Source organism: Lytechinus variegatus, chromosome 2 (assembly GCF_018143015.1).
Source record: "Lytechinus variegatus isolate NC3 chromosome 2, Lvar_3.0, whole genome shotgun sequence".
NCBI lineage: Eukaryota > Metazoa > Echinodermata > Echinoidea > Temnopleuroida > Toxopneustidae > Lytechinus > Lytechinus variegatus.
This window is the reverse complement of record NC_054741.1, coordinates 50,529,194-50,548,842: the sequence shown is the minus strand read 5'-3', so window position 1 is coordinate 50,548,842 and position 19,649 is coordinate 50,529,194. Positions and strand designations below refer to the sequence as shown.

The 19,649-nt window shown below is 33.8% G+C and overlaps 1 protein-coding gene across 1 annotated transcript in view; it reads left to right on the top strand.

Moving 5' to 3' along the window:
- Nucleotides 1-13,445: 13,445 nt before the first annotated feature.
- The window catches only part of LOC121408289 (aquaporin-4-like), a 45,445-nt gene continuing 39,241 nt past the window's right edge, over nucleotides 13,446-19,649 (top strand). The window contains exons 1-2 of the mRNA XM_041599701.1: nucleotides 13,446-13,578; nucleotides 15,509-15,631. Of these exons, the coding sequence (XP_041455635.1) occupies nucleotides 15,571-15,631 (61 nt within the window). The 5' untranslated portion in view covers nucleotides 13,446-13,578; nucleotides 15,509-15,570. The remainder of the gene's footprint in view (nucleotides 13,579-15,508; nucleotides 15,632-19,649) is intronic.

Below are 19,649 nucleotides of genomic sequence, written 5' to 3'. Positions count from 1 at the left end.
CACATTAAGCGCAGTTCATATACATTTATGTAAGGTGAATATATACAATACTAGATGAGCAAAACAGGCAAGCTATCGTTGCGAGCGCGGAGCCGGCGCGAGCGAAAACTTTTGAGCTACGTATGGAGGTTAAAATCATGTAACATGAATATTAATAGTTGCTCTATTTAATTGTTGTTCATTGTAATTTTCGGATATCCCAAAATTTCCTGGAATTTTTTCGTTTCCCGGAAAGTACCTGGAAAACGTCTGGATTTCCCGGAATTCGGGTAATTTCCTTCTAAGTGGAAACACTGAGGTCGCTAGCTCGCACTGTTTCATTTATTGGATAATTGTAAAATGCTCGTTCCACAGAACAGAGACCATTCAAAAGACCACTGAAAGATTTAAAATTGGTGAGGTCTTACAGCGGTCTTCAAGATCACTAAAATTTGTCATCTCTGTGGAATGGCTCAGAAAGACCCCTCAAAGAACTCTGAAAGACTGATGGATATTTCTTGTCTTACTGGTCTGAGAATAGTCTTATAGAGATATATAGATCTTTTATGCAACAAGTGAGAGCCCATGGAGACCACGAAGACCCCACCCTTGTAAGAAAGTACCATCAAGTACCATGGTCTTACTATGGTATTACCATGGTAGTACCATAAATTCATTAGTACCATATACCACGGAAGTACCGTGCGGAATAGGAAAGTACTATTTGAAAATACAGAAGTAACATAAGGTACCATAGTACTACCACAGAAGTACCATACGGAATAGGAAAGTACTATTTGAAAATACAGAAGTACCATAATGTATCATAGTACTACCATGAGTGTACCATAAATGTTATGGTATTACAATGAAATTACTATGGTTGATTTTAACATACTGAACAGAGGCCATCCCATAGAGATGTATCTCTATGGGCCACCCTCACACATGATACTTTCATAGTACCCCATAGTACTTTTATGTTTGTCTGTGAAAGTATTATGGTATACCCCATAGTACTTTCATGGTTCTCTGTGATACATGAAAGTACTATGAAAGTATCACAGAGAACCATGAAAGTACCGTGGAAGTACTATGTAGTACTTTCATGGTTCTCTGGTGATACTTTCATAGTACTTTCAAGTATCACAGAGAACCATCATAGTAGTATGGAGTACCATAGTACTTTCAATAAGAACTATGAAAGAACTATTATGGAGTACCATAATAGTAGGCCTACTTTCAAAGAGAACTATGGAAGTCCTATGGCACTCCGGCATGCATAGCAGGCACAGATCCAGGAATTTTCAACAGGCAGGGGCGGCTATCCGGGGGGGGGGGCAGGGGGGCACAGGGGCGGATCCATTTATTTTTAACAAATTTATTATTACAAACCAATATTTATTTGTTGTAGTTTTATATTGAAACTAAGTTAGGGGCTTGCCGCCTGTACAAGCTTTGCTTTTTTCGGCAAGCCCCTCCGTTTTACTTTCAAATACAAATGTAATTTCAGACAAATTTATTTACTCAATTGTGTTCTTTAAATTTATGATTATTTATGTATACATATTATATTTCGTAGCATTTTCGACCTTGTTTTGTTATGTTTATTATATTATTGCTATGTTTATTATACTATTGTGAAACGGAAATAAATAAATCAAATCAAATCAAATCAAATCCAACCTTCGCCAATAAGGGGGGGGGGGAATTTTTTCAGCCATATTTTCCCCGATCTGCCGCTCGAAGATGATTTTTGGTTTCTTTGAAGGGGTAGTCCTAATAGTCACTTTTTAGCTCTTTTCTTATTAATCAACATAAATATATAACACCATAATCCTTATTCATATAATGTGAGCACGAAGAGCGAGCTAATTTTTTTTCCCGAAAATTTGAACACTCTGGGCAATGTTTGATATCCTGAAAAAGATGTGTATGCAGCTAAATAATTACTACAAACGCGAAGAAGAAATGAACTGATCGGGAAAAGGTACCTGTTAAAGATTGCAAGCAGTTAGCCATAAAGACGTTACATATTTTTTAAAATCAAATAATGCGAGCGCTAAGCGCGAGCTGAATTTTTTTTGACAGTTTTGCCCGAAGAATGGAAATTCTTAGCACTTTTTGTGACAGAATAGGTATATAGCTAAACAATTAATGCGAGCGAGAAGCGCGAGCGGAAAATTTCGAGGTTTAGACTTACTGAACGAGACAGTCTATTCATGTTTTGTAAATCATGAAAAGGATGAGTAATTGGGGGTCTTCCTTACATTAATAATGCGAGCAGAAAATTTTCATATGCGTTTTGAACTGATCGAAAAGGTACCTGTTAAGGACTGCCACTTAGCCATGAAGACATTGCATATATCAAGAATCAAATCATGCGAGCGCGAATCGCGAGCTGAAAAATTGACATTTCTACATAAAGAATGGAAAATTTTAATCAATTTTTACAATCGTGAACAATATAATTATATAACTAAACAAATGATGAGAGCACGAAGTGCGAGCGGAAAAAATCGAGATTTAGACCTAAAAACGGGACACTATTCATGTTTTGTAAATCATGAAAAGAATGAGTAATAGGGGATCTTTGTACATTAATAATGAGAGCACAACGCGCTCACAGAAAATTATTGATATTGGGATCTGAAACTGGATAATGATCCTTAGGAAATTATGAAAATGAAGACTGTCTTCCTATTCCTCTTGCTAAGCTCGAGATGAAACAAAAGGGACAATTCAATTATCAAATTAATATCTTACTCATTAATGAGAGCGCAAAATCTGATTATGATGGCCTGAAAACTGGAAATTTCAATCACTTTTGTAATTATAACTAGGATGCAGAGTAAATATATTATCAACCATTAATGCGAGTGCAAATTGCGAGCCTATTTTTTTTAACACTGTCATGAAAAGGGGATTTTAAGTAGTTTGTAATCAATACATAACTCGCCAATCAAAATGCGAGCGTTCAGCACTATAGCTGATACGTTTTGATAATCAGACCTGAAAAGGGATATTTTGAAAACCTTATGGAATACACGAATATAACAGGTACCTGATAAATCAAAATTTGCGAGCGCGCAGCGCGAGCAGAAAATGTTAATATTCAGACCATAAAACTTACATTTTTACAGAGCACTTTTTAAAAATCAATTTGTATATCACACAAAATAATGAAAGTTCGATTTCCGAGATGAAATATGTGTTGTACATTATATATTGATATTTAAACTCCATATTGAATAAAATATGTCACCTGAAATAAAATAAATCACCTGAAATGCAATGCAAGCGCGAAGCGCGAGCGAAAATTTTTTGTGACATAAACGATTTTCTTAATTATTTTCCAAATCTTCCCCTCATCTTGTTTTATTCACTCGTCTTTTTCCCTTTTTCCCCTTCTTTTTTTCTCCTCTCTCTTCCCTTCTTTTCTGTTTTATTGTTCCGCCAATAGGGGGGGGGGGGCCTCGGTCCCCCCTGGATCCGCCTGAGGGGCACAGTTCCCCTCACTTTTCGAAGCACTATAAAAAATGCCCCCTTACAAACGCGTTCAATGCCCCTTTCATCTTAAACAGACCCGTTTTATGTTGTAAAGAGTGCCCCTTTGCCTTATTATAAGTGCCCATTCTCGTATAAGATAAATTTTCATTCTTAAATCTGCTCTTTTCACGCCTGATCACCGCCCGTTTTCCTTATTTAGCGTTCTTATCACTTCTAAAAGTTGAATATTTCAATAGAAAAAATTGAAATTATTCTTATTGCCCCCCTTAGTTGTCCTTTTTCGTAGTGACATTCTTCTTCTATAGTGTGCCCCTTTTCACCTTTGATCAAGTGCCCCGATTGAATATGTCCTTATTTACTTGTGATAAATGCCCCTTCTTTTCTAGTTTGATCAAATGTCCAGTTTGTTTAAGTGTAAGGTATTTGCAATTAGCGTCCTTTCTTTTCTGCAGGGGCATCTGAACCGGGGAGGGCACTTGCCCCTAAAAAATGGACCTCCATAGACCAAGAAAAAATAGGAAAGAAAAGTGGTGAAATATGACATTGTTCTCAAAATATTATGTCAAAATCTATCACAAATTAGATTTTTTAATCAAAAGTGTCAGTTTTTTTGCTTACTCGCTTTGCTCGCTCACAGCGTTAAAGAAATTTTGTCCAAAACCCCATGTCTGACCCCTTCAATTTGTTTTCGGTTCATTACCCTACTAGGTTAGATATGCTATTTAAAAAGAAGTTCTTTGTTTAAAGTGTCCTTTTCAACAGAGGAAGTGCCTTTTTTCCTGAGCCCCCCCCCCCACTTTCAATTTTGCTCCGCTGCCCCTGCCAAAAGGGGAGGCACTTTCGTCCAACTTTTTTTTGGTGGTTCTCAAAAGGAGGGCACGATCCAGGTGTGCCCCCCATAGGCGGCAGAAGCGGTGGGACGGGGTTGGTCCTGCCCCCCCCTAAATTTGAGGTGGGGGACGGACCCCCGGCCTAAAATGTATGCTGATAACCTTTTTTCTTGTCAATTTTGTGTCATAGGTCCCCCCTAAATTCAGGTGGACCCGCCTAAAATTGTTGTGGTTCCCCCTTAAAATGATGGTTTATAACCTCTTGTTTTTTGCTTGTCAGATTATTTTTCTTGCGCCACTCTATTAATCGCCAGGCCTAATCCACGGATCACCGTACGCACAGACCTACCACCGGCACTCAAAGCACAACGAAGCATCCTAGCGACCAAAGCATACAACCTGCGGAAAGAGAACAACTTATCTACTAAGATAGTGGTTACTGGCACCAAAGTCGCACTCCTCACGAAAGAAAAGAACTCCACAGCTGAATGGAAGGCCTACAAAGAATAACTTGCTGTCCTTGGCTTCTTGCACCAGCTCCATTATATTGTTTTTAATCGCTCACCAATGCTATTATAAATTTATATCGATATAAAATATGTGTTAAGGGAAAAGTACCATCCTACCTGTTGTGATATTGCCATGTGTGCTTTTCGATTGATGGTGAAGTTCTTATTCTTTTTTACGGAATAGTCTATGTATTTTCATACACCAAAAAATAAATAACAGGAAAAATCCAAATGTGTACCTGTACATAATGTGGATATTTGGTTTTGACCTATAGGCTAAAGTAAGTTGAATACTTCCAATCGATTACTCCCAATTTCCATCAAAATAGTGATATATAAAAAAGTACAAACTTACTTTTTTGTAATGATGCCACATGGTGAATTTCTCAACCCTTTTGTATTGAAAGGACAACATGTTTCATTTATTAAACTACAAAGTAATTCAAAATATGTAAAGGCTAAACAAATTGAATACTTACAATCGATTGCTGGAATTCCCCCCTGAGAATGTAACTTTCATGATTAATGGCTTGCTATTCGAATACCAGCAGTCGATTGCTAAAGTCAATTGAACTTGTACAATCGATTACAGGTCCTTTATTTTGTTATGTATCTTACCAAGCTACACTCATGAAGCACCATCAGACAAGTATAATCAAGACTGACTAAAATTTCAGCAATTAGTGTATTGGTTACAATGCTCATCAATTCCGTTAAAAACTTACCTCAATGGATTTATATATGTAAAGGAAAATTGATCATTTTCTGTATGCGATTTGACTTATTGTGAATCAAATCTATCATAAATTTATATCAACATAGAATATGTGTTGAGGTAAAAGTACCAACTTACCTGTTGTGATGTTGCCATGTGTGCCTTTCGAATGATGGTGAATTTCTCAATCTTTTTTACGAAATGGTCTATATGTTTTCATACACCAAAAGAAAAAGAAATGATCCAGAATGTGTGCCTGTACATGTTTTGGATTGTTTTTGTTTTAGCCTGTTTGCCGAAGTAAGTCGAATACTTCCAATCGATTACTAGCACCTGTAAATTTACATCAATATAGTGATAAAAAAGTACCAACTTACTTTTTGTAATGTTGCCATGTGTGAGTTTCGACTTATGGTGAATTTCTCAACCCTTTTGTATTGAATGGACAACACTTTTTTTTTTTTCATTTATTAAACTACTTAATGATTCAAAACAGCAAAGGCTAAACAAATCAAATATTTACAATCGATTGTTGGAACTCCTACTTGAGAAAGTAACTTTCAAGATTAATGGCTTGCTATTCGATTACCGGCAATCGATTGCTGCCAAGTTCACCATTTCATACACTTATTGCATTCTAGATGGCTTGATGCCTGCTTTATTTTCGCCTTTGGTGATATTGCAATCTTCGAAGTCAATGCGTAGCAAAATTTAGTATAACAATGGAGGTAAAGTCAATTGAACTTGTACAATCGATTACAGGTAGTTACTTTGTTTTGTCAAGATATGTAAAGGCTAAACAAATCGATTACTTACAATCGATTGCTGAAACTTCCACTTGAAAAATAACCTTCAAGATTAATGACTTGCTATTTGATTACCGGCAATCGATTGCTGCCAAGTTCACCATTCCATACACTTTTTGCATTCTAGATGGCTTGATGCCTTCTTTATTTTCGCCTTTGGCGATCTTGCAATCTTAGACGTCAATGCGTAGTAAAATCTAACATTACAATGCAGGTAGACTCGGTTGAACTTGTACAATCGATTATAGGTCGTTTTATTATTTTGCCTCTAATAATGGATACTAAATATAAGTGACGACATTTTCTAATGAGTTGTGTTATATTAATCAATCCGCTTTATTATATAATCATGTTAATGCAGAATGGATTGTTCTAAAAATATATATCTTACCAAGCTACCATCATGAAGCACCATCAGACAAGTTTAATCGAGACTGACCAAAATTTCAGCATTTAGTGTATTGATTATATTGCTCATCATTTCCGTTGAAAACATACCTCAATAAATTTATATCTGTAAAGGAAATTGGTCTTACTATGTAGGCGATTCGACTTATTTTCAATCAATTCTATTCTAAATTTATATCAATATAGAATATGTGTAAAGTGAAAAGTATCAACTTACCTGTTGTGATGTTGCCATGTGTGCTTTTCGTATGATGGTGAATTTCTCAATCTTTTTTACGAAATGGTCTATATGTTTTCATACACCAAAAGAATAAAAAATATCCAGGATGTGTGCCTGTACATGTTTTGGATTGTTTTGGTTTTAGCCTGTTTGCCGAAGTAAGTTTAATACTTCCAATCGATTACTAGCACTTATAAATTTACCAACGAAATTTACATCAATATAGTGATAAAAAAGTACCAAGTTATTTTTGTAATGTTGCCATGTATGGGTTTCGACTTATGGTGAATTTCTCAACCATTTTGTATTGAATGGACAACATTTTTTCATTCATTAAAGTACATAATGATTCAAAATATGTAATGGCTGAAGAAATACTTACAATCGATTGCTGGAATTCACTCTTGAGAAAATAACTTTCATGATTAATGGCTTACTATTTGATTTCCAGCAATCGATTGCTGCCAAGTTCACCATTATGTACACTCTTTGCATTCTGGACGGCTTGATGCCTGATTTATTTTTTGCCTTTTGTGATATTGCAATCTTTTAAATTAATACATAACAAAATTTAACATTACAACACAGGTAAAGTCAGTCGAACTTGTGCAACCGATTACAGGTAGTTACATGTACTTTGCTTTGTTTATAATAATGGATACTAAATTTAAGAAAAAAAAAAAATCAATGTTAAAGTGTCAGTGACCTTACTCATGATATTTTTGTGTACGTAATCGTTGAATGATCTATGTAGCTATACTTGTTATGTACTGTATATAGCTAATTATTGTAATGTTGTAGGAAAAAAACAATTTGTCTAATTTATTTTCAATATACGAAAGAACCTTTAAATACTTTTTGCTGTCAATATTCTTGCATGTACATGCTCAGTGGTATTTATTTTAAATCACTTTAGTATATAACTGTCTCTGTATCCATTTTTCTCAAAGGCATTGTACTAGCCTTGCCTCGCACCACATGTTTGCTTAATTTCGTTAATTGTAATCCAACAAGAAATACTCTTTAATACCTGTACTGAATTTAATCGATCTGTTACCCGCAATTTTACACTGCATGTATTCCGATTTTTACTATTCTTTTTAATTTATGTTTGGTTCTTTGACTAAGGTTTATCGATAGATTTTTATAGAATTATTTAGACAGGTTTCATTTCTTTATTCACTTTTGTGATTACAACAATTCTGGTTCTACTTTCTGTTAACGTTAAGGTGGCCAGATGCTCGCAGGTTAGGACTTCATTGACCTCCCGTATGATTTGCTATCATTGTCATCATCATCATTACCACCACCATCATCATCATCATCATCATCATCACCACCACCATCATCATCATCATCATCATCATCACCACCACCATCATCATCATCATACTGTTCCGGCACAGAAAATTTACATACAAATCAGTTATCATATCTTCGATCTTAAAATCTTGGTAATATCGTTTTTTCTTCACGAGTAATGACATAGACATTTTTTCTATTTTCAATACAAACAATGCATCATGTAATAAATATTACTCAACTGAAGATTTTACTTCTAAATTTAGAGACACAGAACACAAATTCAGTTTGCTTCACGTTAATGCCAGAAGTTTGAACAAAAACTTTGAATCATTGGAATCATTACTCTTTACTCTAAATAATTTCAAATTCTCCATTATCGGTGTCACGGAAACATGGCTTCATAATAATTCACCTAACATATTCAACTTGCAAAACTATAATCTTATAAGGCGAGATCGTGAAGATCAAAGAGGAGGTGGTGTAGCATTTTACATCAATGAACATTTGCAGTTTAAAATAAGAAAAGAAATATCATTAAAACAAAGTGAAACTCTATTCTTAGAAATCATGAAGCCGAAAGGCAAAAATATAATTATTGGATTAGTTTACAGACCCCCTCATGGCAATGCAAATTTATTTTGCGAAGAGCTTGAAATATGCCTTCATACCATAACAAAAGAAGATAAACAAATATATCTAATGGGTGATTTTAACATTGACCTGTTATCCCAAAATAATGACAACGATTTATTCCTACATACTATGCATTCATTTGGTTATTATCCCCACATAGATCAACCGACCAGAATTGATAGCCATTCATCAACACTTATCGACAACATATTTTCAAACATACTAAACAGAGATACTTCCAGCGGACTAATAATATCTGATATAGCTGATCATTTACCGGTTTTCTTATTATGTGATAATGATATTTCAAAAGAAAATTCACCTAAATCTACAATGTATAGTAAAGAATCCCCAATAAATATTGAATCGTTTAAAAGTGATCTTGCGATTGAGGAATGGTTAGATGTATTTAATGAGTCAAATTCAGATATTGCTTACACAAATTTTAACCAAAAATTGCAGAAATATTACGATAAAAATTTTCCTCTATCACCTATCAAAAAAGAAAAGCAAAAATGCCATGGATTACTAAAGCTATTCTACGATCCATACATACCAGAAATAAACTATACAAGACATTTTTAAAGAACCCTTCTATTCAAAACAAAAATAAATATAAAACTTATAGAAATAGACTAACCAATATAATTCGGGCTTCTCGCAAATTGTTTTATTCCGAGAAACTTAACAAAGTTAAATCAAACATGAAAGCCACATGGGAGATCATCAATGATTTGATTGGCAAGAAACCCAAAGTATTACCTAAAGACAATTTCACAGTTCATGCTGCTGCAATAAATTCAGATGATGTAGCTGATACCTTTAATTCCTTTTTCGTTAACATAGGACCCTCTTTGGCAAACAACCTTGCCAGACCAAACCAAAGTTTTGCAAAATTTCTTCCCACACCCATCAATTCTTCCCTATTCTTTAACCCCACAAATGTTCAGGAAATAATTGAAATAACAAAAAATCTCAAATCCAGCAAATCAAAGGGATATGATAGAATTAGTACTTTCCTCCTTAAGCAGATCATACATTATATTGTCACTCCATTGTGTCATATTTTTAATCTGTCGATCAGCACCGGTAAATGTCCAGATCCCCTTAAAATTGCAAAGGTAAATCCTGTTTTAAAAAAAGACAATCCACATGAAATAACAAATTATAGGCCTATTTCTATTCTCCCCAGCATATCCAAAATATTAGAGAAGATTATTTACAAAAGACTTTATAAGTTCCTAGATACTTTTCAGTTTCTAAATTCAAACCAATATGGATTCAGGAAAGGGCATTCAACTGATCAGGCTTTAATACAAATATACGATAAAATTACAAATGCAATGACAAATAAAGAACACATAATAGGAGTATTCATGGACCTAAGCAAAGCATTCGACACTCTTGACCACCAGATTTTACTTAAAAAACTTGAAAATTATGGAATTCGGGGAATCACACTATCATGGTTTGAGAGTTATTTGACTGATAGAAAACAATATGTCACTCACAATAATATTTCTTCTAATTTTCAGACAATAAAATGCGGAGTTCCACAAGGATCGATCCTTGGCCCCCTACTTTTCCTTATATATATTAATGATTTGACTACTGTAACGCCTTTATTATCATTTGTATTATTTGCCGATGACACAAACATTTTTTGTTCACACACTAGCTTAGAAACTTTAGTAGATACATTTAATCGTGAATTACCTAAACTATCTTTATGGTTTAAATGTAATAGGCTATCACTTAATATAGACAAAACAAACTTTATGTATTTTAAGCATACAAGTTCACATATTACTGAGTTTCCATACGACATAAGCATAGATAATATTCCACTCAAAAGGAAAAAAGAAACAAAGTTTTTAGGTGTCACAATAGATGAAAATTTAAATTGGAATGAACATATACGTTGTATAACTACTAACATCTCCAGAAACGTAGGTGTACTTTACAAAATGAAAAACATAATTCCTCATACTACACTCGTTTTACTCTACAATTCATTGATATTGCCGTATATATCGTACTGCAATATAGTTTGGGCAACGTGTGCAAAAACTAAAATTAATACAATATATTTATTACAGAAAAAAGCAATTCGAATTTGTACTAATTCGCAATATTTATCACACACAAATCCATTATTCCATAAACTAAAGACTCTAACTATTTTTGACATAAATTCATTTCAAAGCTTACTGCTTATGTTCAAATACGTAAATAACATGCTCCCACCTTCATTTCACAATTTTTATACTATGAACACATCTATCCATTCATACCCTACGCGGAACTCTTCTAATTTCCATTTAATCAACCCCAAACTGCTTATTGCGCAGAGATCCATAAGACACCATGGTCCTGATTTGTGGAACTCTCTACCAGAATCTATAAAAAGATCCACGTCCCTTTACTCATTTAAAGCAAACGTTAAATCCATGTTGATATCAGAATATTTGAAGTAAAATTTCTGTGTCGTTGTGTCATTAAAGCATCATCACCATCATCATCCTCTCCATCACCTTCATCTTCACCATTTCACCGTCATCTTCATCCTTATCATCTCCATCTTCAATGCTCAAATTAGATTACTGCTGTTTTTCATAAAATGTACTGTGTATCGATTCTGCTGTATTAATGTATTATATTAATCAATGAGTTTTAACCTGGGGTTGTCATTTTTTCAAGCAATCTGCTTATGATGACAATCCTTCTCCTGCAAATTGTAAATGCTAACTAATTTGGTATGAGATCAATTTTGTTTGTAATGATAATTTTAGTACATTTAGTTATGATTCATGCCAAAAAAATTATCAATATACTATGTTTGTTATGTTATGGAAAATGTATTCTATACGAATGATGTAATTGCAGAAGTAAACAATAAAATCAAATCAAATCAAAATTTATGGTTGATAACCGTTTTTTTTTGCTTGTCAAATTTTTTCCCTGTGTCCAACACTAAATTTCAGGTGGACCCCCCTAAATTTTTTGGGCTCATGGAGACCACGAAGACCCCATAACTGAAAGATTGGTCAGGACTTGTGTAAGACCTCAAAGACCATATTGTAGGTTCATTGACATCTGAAAGATCAACCAGAATTCATAGTCTTTCAAAGGTCTTTCAGCGGTCTTGTTCTCTGTAAAATGGGGGTTTTACAGGCCGATCAAAAAGGGGGGGGGGGAACGAAGTGGTCGCCCCCCACATGGCAGCGATAAAACAAGGAAAATGAAAAAAGAAGAGCAGGAAGGAGAGCAGAAACATAAGATAGATAAGAGGAGGATCAGATCAGAATGACATAAGGGGAGCGGAATAGTTGGTAGGACTATCATACAGTAAGCCCTATATACTTTCTTTGAGGTCATAAGAATAAAGATATAAAAACAAACATTTTGTCTTAATAACAAACCCTTTACATAAAGTGTCACATTCACTTTTCAGACCTTTAAAACTCACTGATTTAGGATTGTCGCTATGATACTTCATATGGACTTAATTTCACTTTTTTTTATTTAGTTCGCGACCAAAATAAAAAAAATCAAAGAAATACAAGAAATAGAGGGAGAAAAGGGAACAGAAAAAAGCGACGGCAAAAGGGAAATTCGTATTCTTAAAATCTATCACAAAGGTTCATACGTCATCATGTTCTGCCACCTGATTTTTTTTGCTGATCTACTCATTGCCGGCAAGGGCACATATAGAGTGGGTATTCTCTTTACTTGTTTTCATTCTTCTTTATTGTCTCTGTTCCTCGTCTTCTTTACTCTTTGTTTTACTCCATTCTTTTATAAGGCCTATATCTAAACCTGACTTCTCTTACAATTTATTACTTATATGCTGAGTATTTCTTCATTAATTAGGCCCAATTAAAGCACACTGATCGAAATGTGAATAATCCATATATTCATGTACGGAAGATGGTATTGCAAGTGTTCATGAGGAATAAACAATGAAAAAAAGTAGGGACTACTGAATAACAGCAAACCAAACACTCAACGTACGTATCGGGGATGGATCAATATACTGTACAAGCTTTCAGTCCCGTCCTGCAAGCGGGCCTGCAAGTAACTCTCAATCTCTAAACAAATAAACAAACAAGCAACAAACATCCCATCATGAGGATTTTCCCACCAATTTTGTAACGCAGGTCAAATGGTTTATAAAGACTATAGAAAATTATATAAAGAAAATTGAATTGTCTATATTTATATTTTTGTTGCTTCAAAATAATAAAAGAAAATGCCCAAAGATTGACATGAAATGAAAGTGTCCCGGAAAGTGTAACCACGGTGTATATTGTATGGGGAGGGGTGACGTTGCATTGTTCCCCTTTAGCTCGCCTTCACAGACAATAGATAATCTATGCGCCTGAGGGGTATAGTTGTAAAGCTGAAATAAGGTTGTATAGACAGACGAATTCACGCAGTTTTGAAAGATGTTTCTATAAAGAATTTAGCAGTGCAAGACACGTTTGTTGGTTTCACTTCAACCAAAATAAAACCTTCTCTTAAGTTGCTGGACCTCATGGGGAAACGTCCATCATCTTCCTTTATCATCAACAGTTTGCATTCATTTTGGGATTTCTGAGAACATGGATCGACAGTATTGTCTTGGAATGTTGTTGAATTACGGTTAAGGATCGACCCTCAGGTGAGAGGACATGCATGTAATTTCATGTTGTTGTTTTCTTTTAATTTCCGGACAGGTCGTGGTTATACAGAACATGATAGAAGTAATGCATCGCAGCTACTTATGCTTACTTATAATAGGTTCACTATTCTGCAATTTTCACTAAACGTAACGTGAACGATATATTCATTTTCAACTTAGCAAGAGCAATAAAAGTGACAAATTTGATCAAATTTGGGTTACATAAAGAGTGAGCAGTTTACACAGTTTCACAAGAAAGTGAACAACAACAAGACACGAGGTACAACTCCTCGTAAACATGATTGTTAATAAAATTTAATTTGGGTCGCTGATGTTGTGGAATATCCAAAGGAGAAGTAATTGTTATCCAATCAGACATCTGTAATTGAAATTAACATGTTTCTGAAAAATTTCGGAAGTTAAACAGTAACATGATGGACACAGGATCTCATATTTCATCTGAAAGTAAAATGATATACAAATGTATTCTTCTTGAACAGCCAATATTCATATTTTCTCTCAAAGCGTCTCTTTCCAAAACCACTATCTTCAAAATAATGGTACATACACACCCATATTATATACAAAAACAAGAGGCATATGAGGATCACTAATTGTAAAGTTATTGTATAGGTTAAAAGACTTTAAAGGTGAAAGGTCGTTCTTTATACACCTACACTTTAAATGATCTTACATTACAATTCATTTTTATCAAATAATATTTCTCTACGCATTGGGCAATATCATATGAAGTTCGGTTAACATAATGTTGAATAATTATCTCTCTCATTTTCCTTCCCAAATAAAAAAACAACAACACATTTTTATATTCATTCATTCATTCAATATTATAGCATTTTATGTTTTGTATCAAATTTATTAAGGGTTTATTATAGGGTTGGCCTGTCCAACTTAACGAAGATCGATCTACACGAATTTATAGACAAAATACATAACAATAAAGTAACAATATGAACAATTTATTTATCTATATTTTTATTCATTTAGTTTTATTTCAACAGGTTAGCCCCATTAGTAATTTAAATACTGTTTTGCAAGCGGGGTTCTGCATAACATAAAAACACATAGAATTACAAACATATATCATAATATAAAATAAACAAAAAATAGTAATAGTAAAATAAACAAAATCATTTCAATCTCTGCCAGTCAAACTTATCAAGAAAATCATATGTGAAAGAAAAATTTGAAAAACAAATCATTGCATCTAGTAATCTAGAACAGAATGTGTTAACATAAATGAAAATCAAAATGAATATTTTAACAAAGAATATCATGGTAAATAATGGGTGTTATTCGGTCTCAATAAATGGGTGGTACAATTCGGTCTACAATAAACATTGAGAATTGATAAAAGTGGTAAGCTAAAAAGTATAGACGTGCAGACTCAATATCAAAATGTAAGGCTTTGCATAAAAAATAAAGTAAACAAGGCTGTACAAGTCTGAAGTTAGGAGTTAGAGGTGAAAAGTTAGAGTTTGTTTCACCTGACTGGAAAGAAAGAATGCTTGCCAATATATATGTATAAACAAATAGGACTGATGACTTATGAGATCCCCTCCGAGGGACCTGATTATATTGATAAGGCACACGTATCTGATTTCGAACCGAATGCATTCGTATTATGTCTCTTGAAAAAGAAAGTGAATTCCAGAACGACATTATTATATCGTAAAAGGGCACTTATTCTGAATGAAAAAAAATCTACTTTACAAAAAAATGTTTTATAATATTATATTTAAAAGAGCCACGGGTATTCTGACGGTGGTTGGAAATTGTGGTGACTGTGCCTCCATTATAAAGACAAAATTTTGATATTCATTCAAGTTCTCTTTCCCTTTCTTTCCCTTTTTGTTAATTCTCGCTCTCTTTTCTCGATCCACCATGAAACCTTTCCTCCTCGATCCAGGAGAGAGTGTCGCCTTCATCGTGACGGAGATCTATTCTGTCTTCTTGTTTCTAGTGGCCAACATGCCTCAAGCAGTAAAAGGAGTAGTAGAGCCGACAAAGAAGGCTTGGACACAAAATGACGGTAAGACGTGTTGTTGGGTCAAAAGAATTTGTTTTTATAAATTTCGCCCGATATATAGGCCATTCCTGGCCCCCTAAGTCTTTTGGCTCATTTTGCACTGCTCACGTGAATCATTGTGTTCTTTATTAATTTAGGTATCTTATAAGTCTATATACGGGTTTCCAGACATAAAGTACAGGGGCCGCGGAAGCGGGGGGGGGGGGTGCTGGGGGCTTCAGCCCCCCACTTTTTTTTCCTAAACCGTGTACAAAAGCGTAAAAATGACTATATGATTGTGATTTTTGCATGGTCAGCCCCCCACTTTTGGCTAAGCCCCCCCTCACTTTGAAAACCGTTCCGCTGCCCCTGAAGTATGAAATATTGTATATTAAATTGCCGATTTCAGATGGCATATTTTTTGTAACATTCGCTTAGCTTGGGCTCCTCGTGAAATTCAGGGCCCTGTCTTACAAAGAGTTACGATTGATCCAATCCATCGTAACTCTATGAAAATCCATCAGTGTCATAATTCTTTCTATAGAAAATTTGCACAATGTCCTTTGCAAACAGAGAGAAGCACAGTGAATTTTCATGAAAACGATGAATGCATGAATACACATCATAGTTATAAAATATTTTGAACAAACATGAATGATAGATAATGACGTTGGTGGCCGTCCATAGTTGCGATTGATCAGGGCCCTGTTGTACAAAGAGTGAAGATTGATCCGATCAATCGCAACTATGGATGGCCAGCAACGTCAACATCTATTATGCATGTTTGTTCAAAATATTTCCTAGCTGTGATGTATATTCATGCATTCATTGTTTTCTTGAAAATTCACTGGGCTTCTCTTGCATAAAAAAGACATTGTGCAATTTTTTCGTAAGAAAAAATTATGACACCGATGGACTTCCATAGAGTTACGATTGATCGGATCAATCGTAACTCTTTGTACAACAGGGACCTGGGGCGGTATTCTGAAAACGTTCTTATCTTAATTTTGTTCTTATCTACGTCACTTTCTTAAATTGGTATTCTGAAAACGTTCTTATCTTTTTCTTATCTTTTGTTCTTATCTTTGTTCTTATCTTGCTCTCCACCCCCAATGCTGAGCGCGTAAATTTACAACTCGCGCATATAATACCAAAGCGCGCTAAAAGATAAGAACAGAATGTAGATAAGTGGTATTCTGAAAACGTTCTTATCTTTTTTCTTTCTTATCTTTCACGATATTTAAGATAATATTTAAGATAGCTAGAGGGTTATCACATCTCACGATGTCCGCGTTTTTTCTTGCTCAAAATCGATGGCCTCTAGTAGTAACAAGTACCCACAAGTATTCCTCCCACCATTTGTTTCATTCACCCTTTATTTTGCCCGTCTCTTTTTTCTATCCCTTCTTTCTTTTCCATTTTTTATTCCTTTCTATCTGTCTGTCTTTCTTCCTTTCTATCTGTCTCTTTCTTCCTTTCTATCTGAGTTTATCTGTCTGTCTTTCTTCCTATATGTTTCATTCTTCATTTATGTCTTTACTTTTGTTCTGTTTGAATCTTTTAATTTCTTTTTTTTTTTCTTTTGCTTTGTTTCATTTATACTTCATCTTTCTTCCTTTTTATTTTCCCTTTTCGTTTTATCCCTTTTTTTCTTTACTGAGTCTTTTTTCTGCTTTCCCCCGTTTCTCTTCCTTTTCTTTCTTTTTCTTTTTTCTTTCTTTCTTCCTTCACTTGTTTGTAATCTTTATTTTTCTTCCATTCTTTCGTTTTTATACATGCTTTTCCTTTTTTAATCATTCATTTCATTTTCCCCTTTTTTCTTCATTCCCTTTAATAATTCTTAAATTTTCTTATTTTTTTATTTCTGCTTTCTGACACTTTTGTGTCCTTTTTTACTTTCTTTTTTTCTTTATTTTGCTCATTCTTTTTTCGTTCGTTCTTTATTTACTCTTTTTCTTTACTTTCTTTCTTCTCTCTGTCTTTCTTCTATCAACTTTTTCTTTATTCTTTCCATTGATTTTTTTTTCCGGGTTTTTTTTCCCAACTTTTTATTTTCCCTTTCGTTTTCTCTTTCTTTCTTTCTTTCCTTCTTTCTTTCTTTTTTTCTTTCTTTCTTTCCTTATTTCTTTTTTCTATGAATTTACCTTTCTTTCTTTATCTTTTTGTAGTCTTTATATTTGCGTCAAATTTCCTTTCATTTTTTTTTCTCTCATCTTTATTTCTTTAATTTTCTTTTTTTTCTCTCTCTTCCTTCACTTTTTACATTTTTATTCCCTTTTTTCTCTTTCTTTTTATTTCTTTCTAACTTTCTTTCAGTCGTTTTTTTTTAGATTTTTTTTCTTTTTCGGTTCCTTGTTAATTTATTTTATCTTATATTAGTTTGACCTTTTTCTATTTTTGTGTGTATTCCTTTTAGTTAATTTCTTTTTTTTTCTTCATTTTTGTTCCTTCACTTTATCATGGATAATTGTTCTATTTTCTTTCTTCCTTTTCCTTCTTTTATTCATTCTATTTTCTTTCTTTTTTATTTTTGAATTCTTTTTGCTTGCTTTCTTTCGTTTACTCCTTATTTTTTCATTTATTTTCTGCTTTGTCCCTTTCATCTTTTTTTTCTGCTTCATTCTGACTCTTTCTGTCTTCTTTCTTTCATACCTACTTACTTTCTTTCTTCATATTTTGTTCTTTATTCGTACCTGCTTTATTTACTTTTCTTACTTTTTTTTTGCACGTGGACGTCTCGAAATAATAAAATCAGTCAGTGCGTATAAAATGCCTATTTCGCGCAATGCGCCAGAAACGGTGAACGCGCAGCGCCCATGATATTCTCTTCACATAAGGAACGCTTCTATTGGTTAAACTGCCAATATAAAGCGCATTTTGATTGGTAAAATCTTAAAAATGGGTGTGTTGGAGATAAGAAGGGGGCAGTCCTTACAAAGATAAGAACGCGTTAAGAAGATTTTCAGAATACCGATTTGCAATGATTTTAGCGTCTTCTTATCTCAGTGAGATAAGATAAAAGATAAGAACAAAGATAAGAACGTTTTCAGAATACCACCCCAGATCAATAATTGTAACTCTTTGTGAGACGGGCCCCAGGGGTGGTATTCTGAAAACGTTCTTATCTTTGTTCTTATCTTTTATCTTATCTCACTGAGATAAGAAGACGCTAAAATCATTGCAAATCGGTATTCTGAAAATCTTCTTAACGCGTTCTTATCTTTGTAAGGACTGCCTTCTTCTTATCTTCAACACGCCCATTTATAGGATATTACCAATCAAAATGCGCGTTATATTGGCAGTTTAACCAATAGAAGCGTACCTTATGTGAAGAGAATATCATGGGCGCTGCGCGTACACTGTTTCTGGCGCATTGCGCGAAATAGGCATTTTATACGCAATGACTGATTTTATTATTTCGAGACGTCCACGTGCACAAAATAAAGAAAAAAGTAAATAAAGCAGGTACGAATAAAGAATAAAAAATGAAGAAAGAAAGTAAGTAGGTATTAAAGTAAGAAGACAGAAAAGGGTCAGAATGAAGCAGAAAAAAGATGAAAGGAACAAAGCAGAAAATAATGAAAAATAAAGAGTAAACGAAAGAAAGCAAGCAAAAAGGACTTAAAAATAAAAAAGAACGAAAAATAGAATAAATAAAAGAAGGAAAAGGATGAAAGAAATAAAACAATTATCAATGATAAAGTGAAGGAACAAAAAGAAAAAGAAAAGAAAGAAACTAAAAGGAACACACACACACAAAAGAAAAAGGTCAAACTAAAAAGATTTTAAAAAGTAACATGGAACCGAAAAAGAAAATAGTCTAAAAACGAATAAAAGAAAGTTAGAAAGAAAAAAAAAGAAGGAGAAAAAGGGAATAAAATGTAAAAAGTGAAGGAAGAGAAAAAAGGGAAATGAAACAAAGAAATAAAATTGAGAGAGAAAAAATGAAAGGAAAATTAACGCAAACATGAAGACTACAAAAAGATAAAGGAAAGAAAGGTAAATTCAAAGAAAGAAAGAAAGAGAGAAAGAGAAAAAAAAC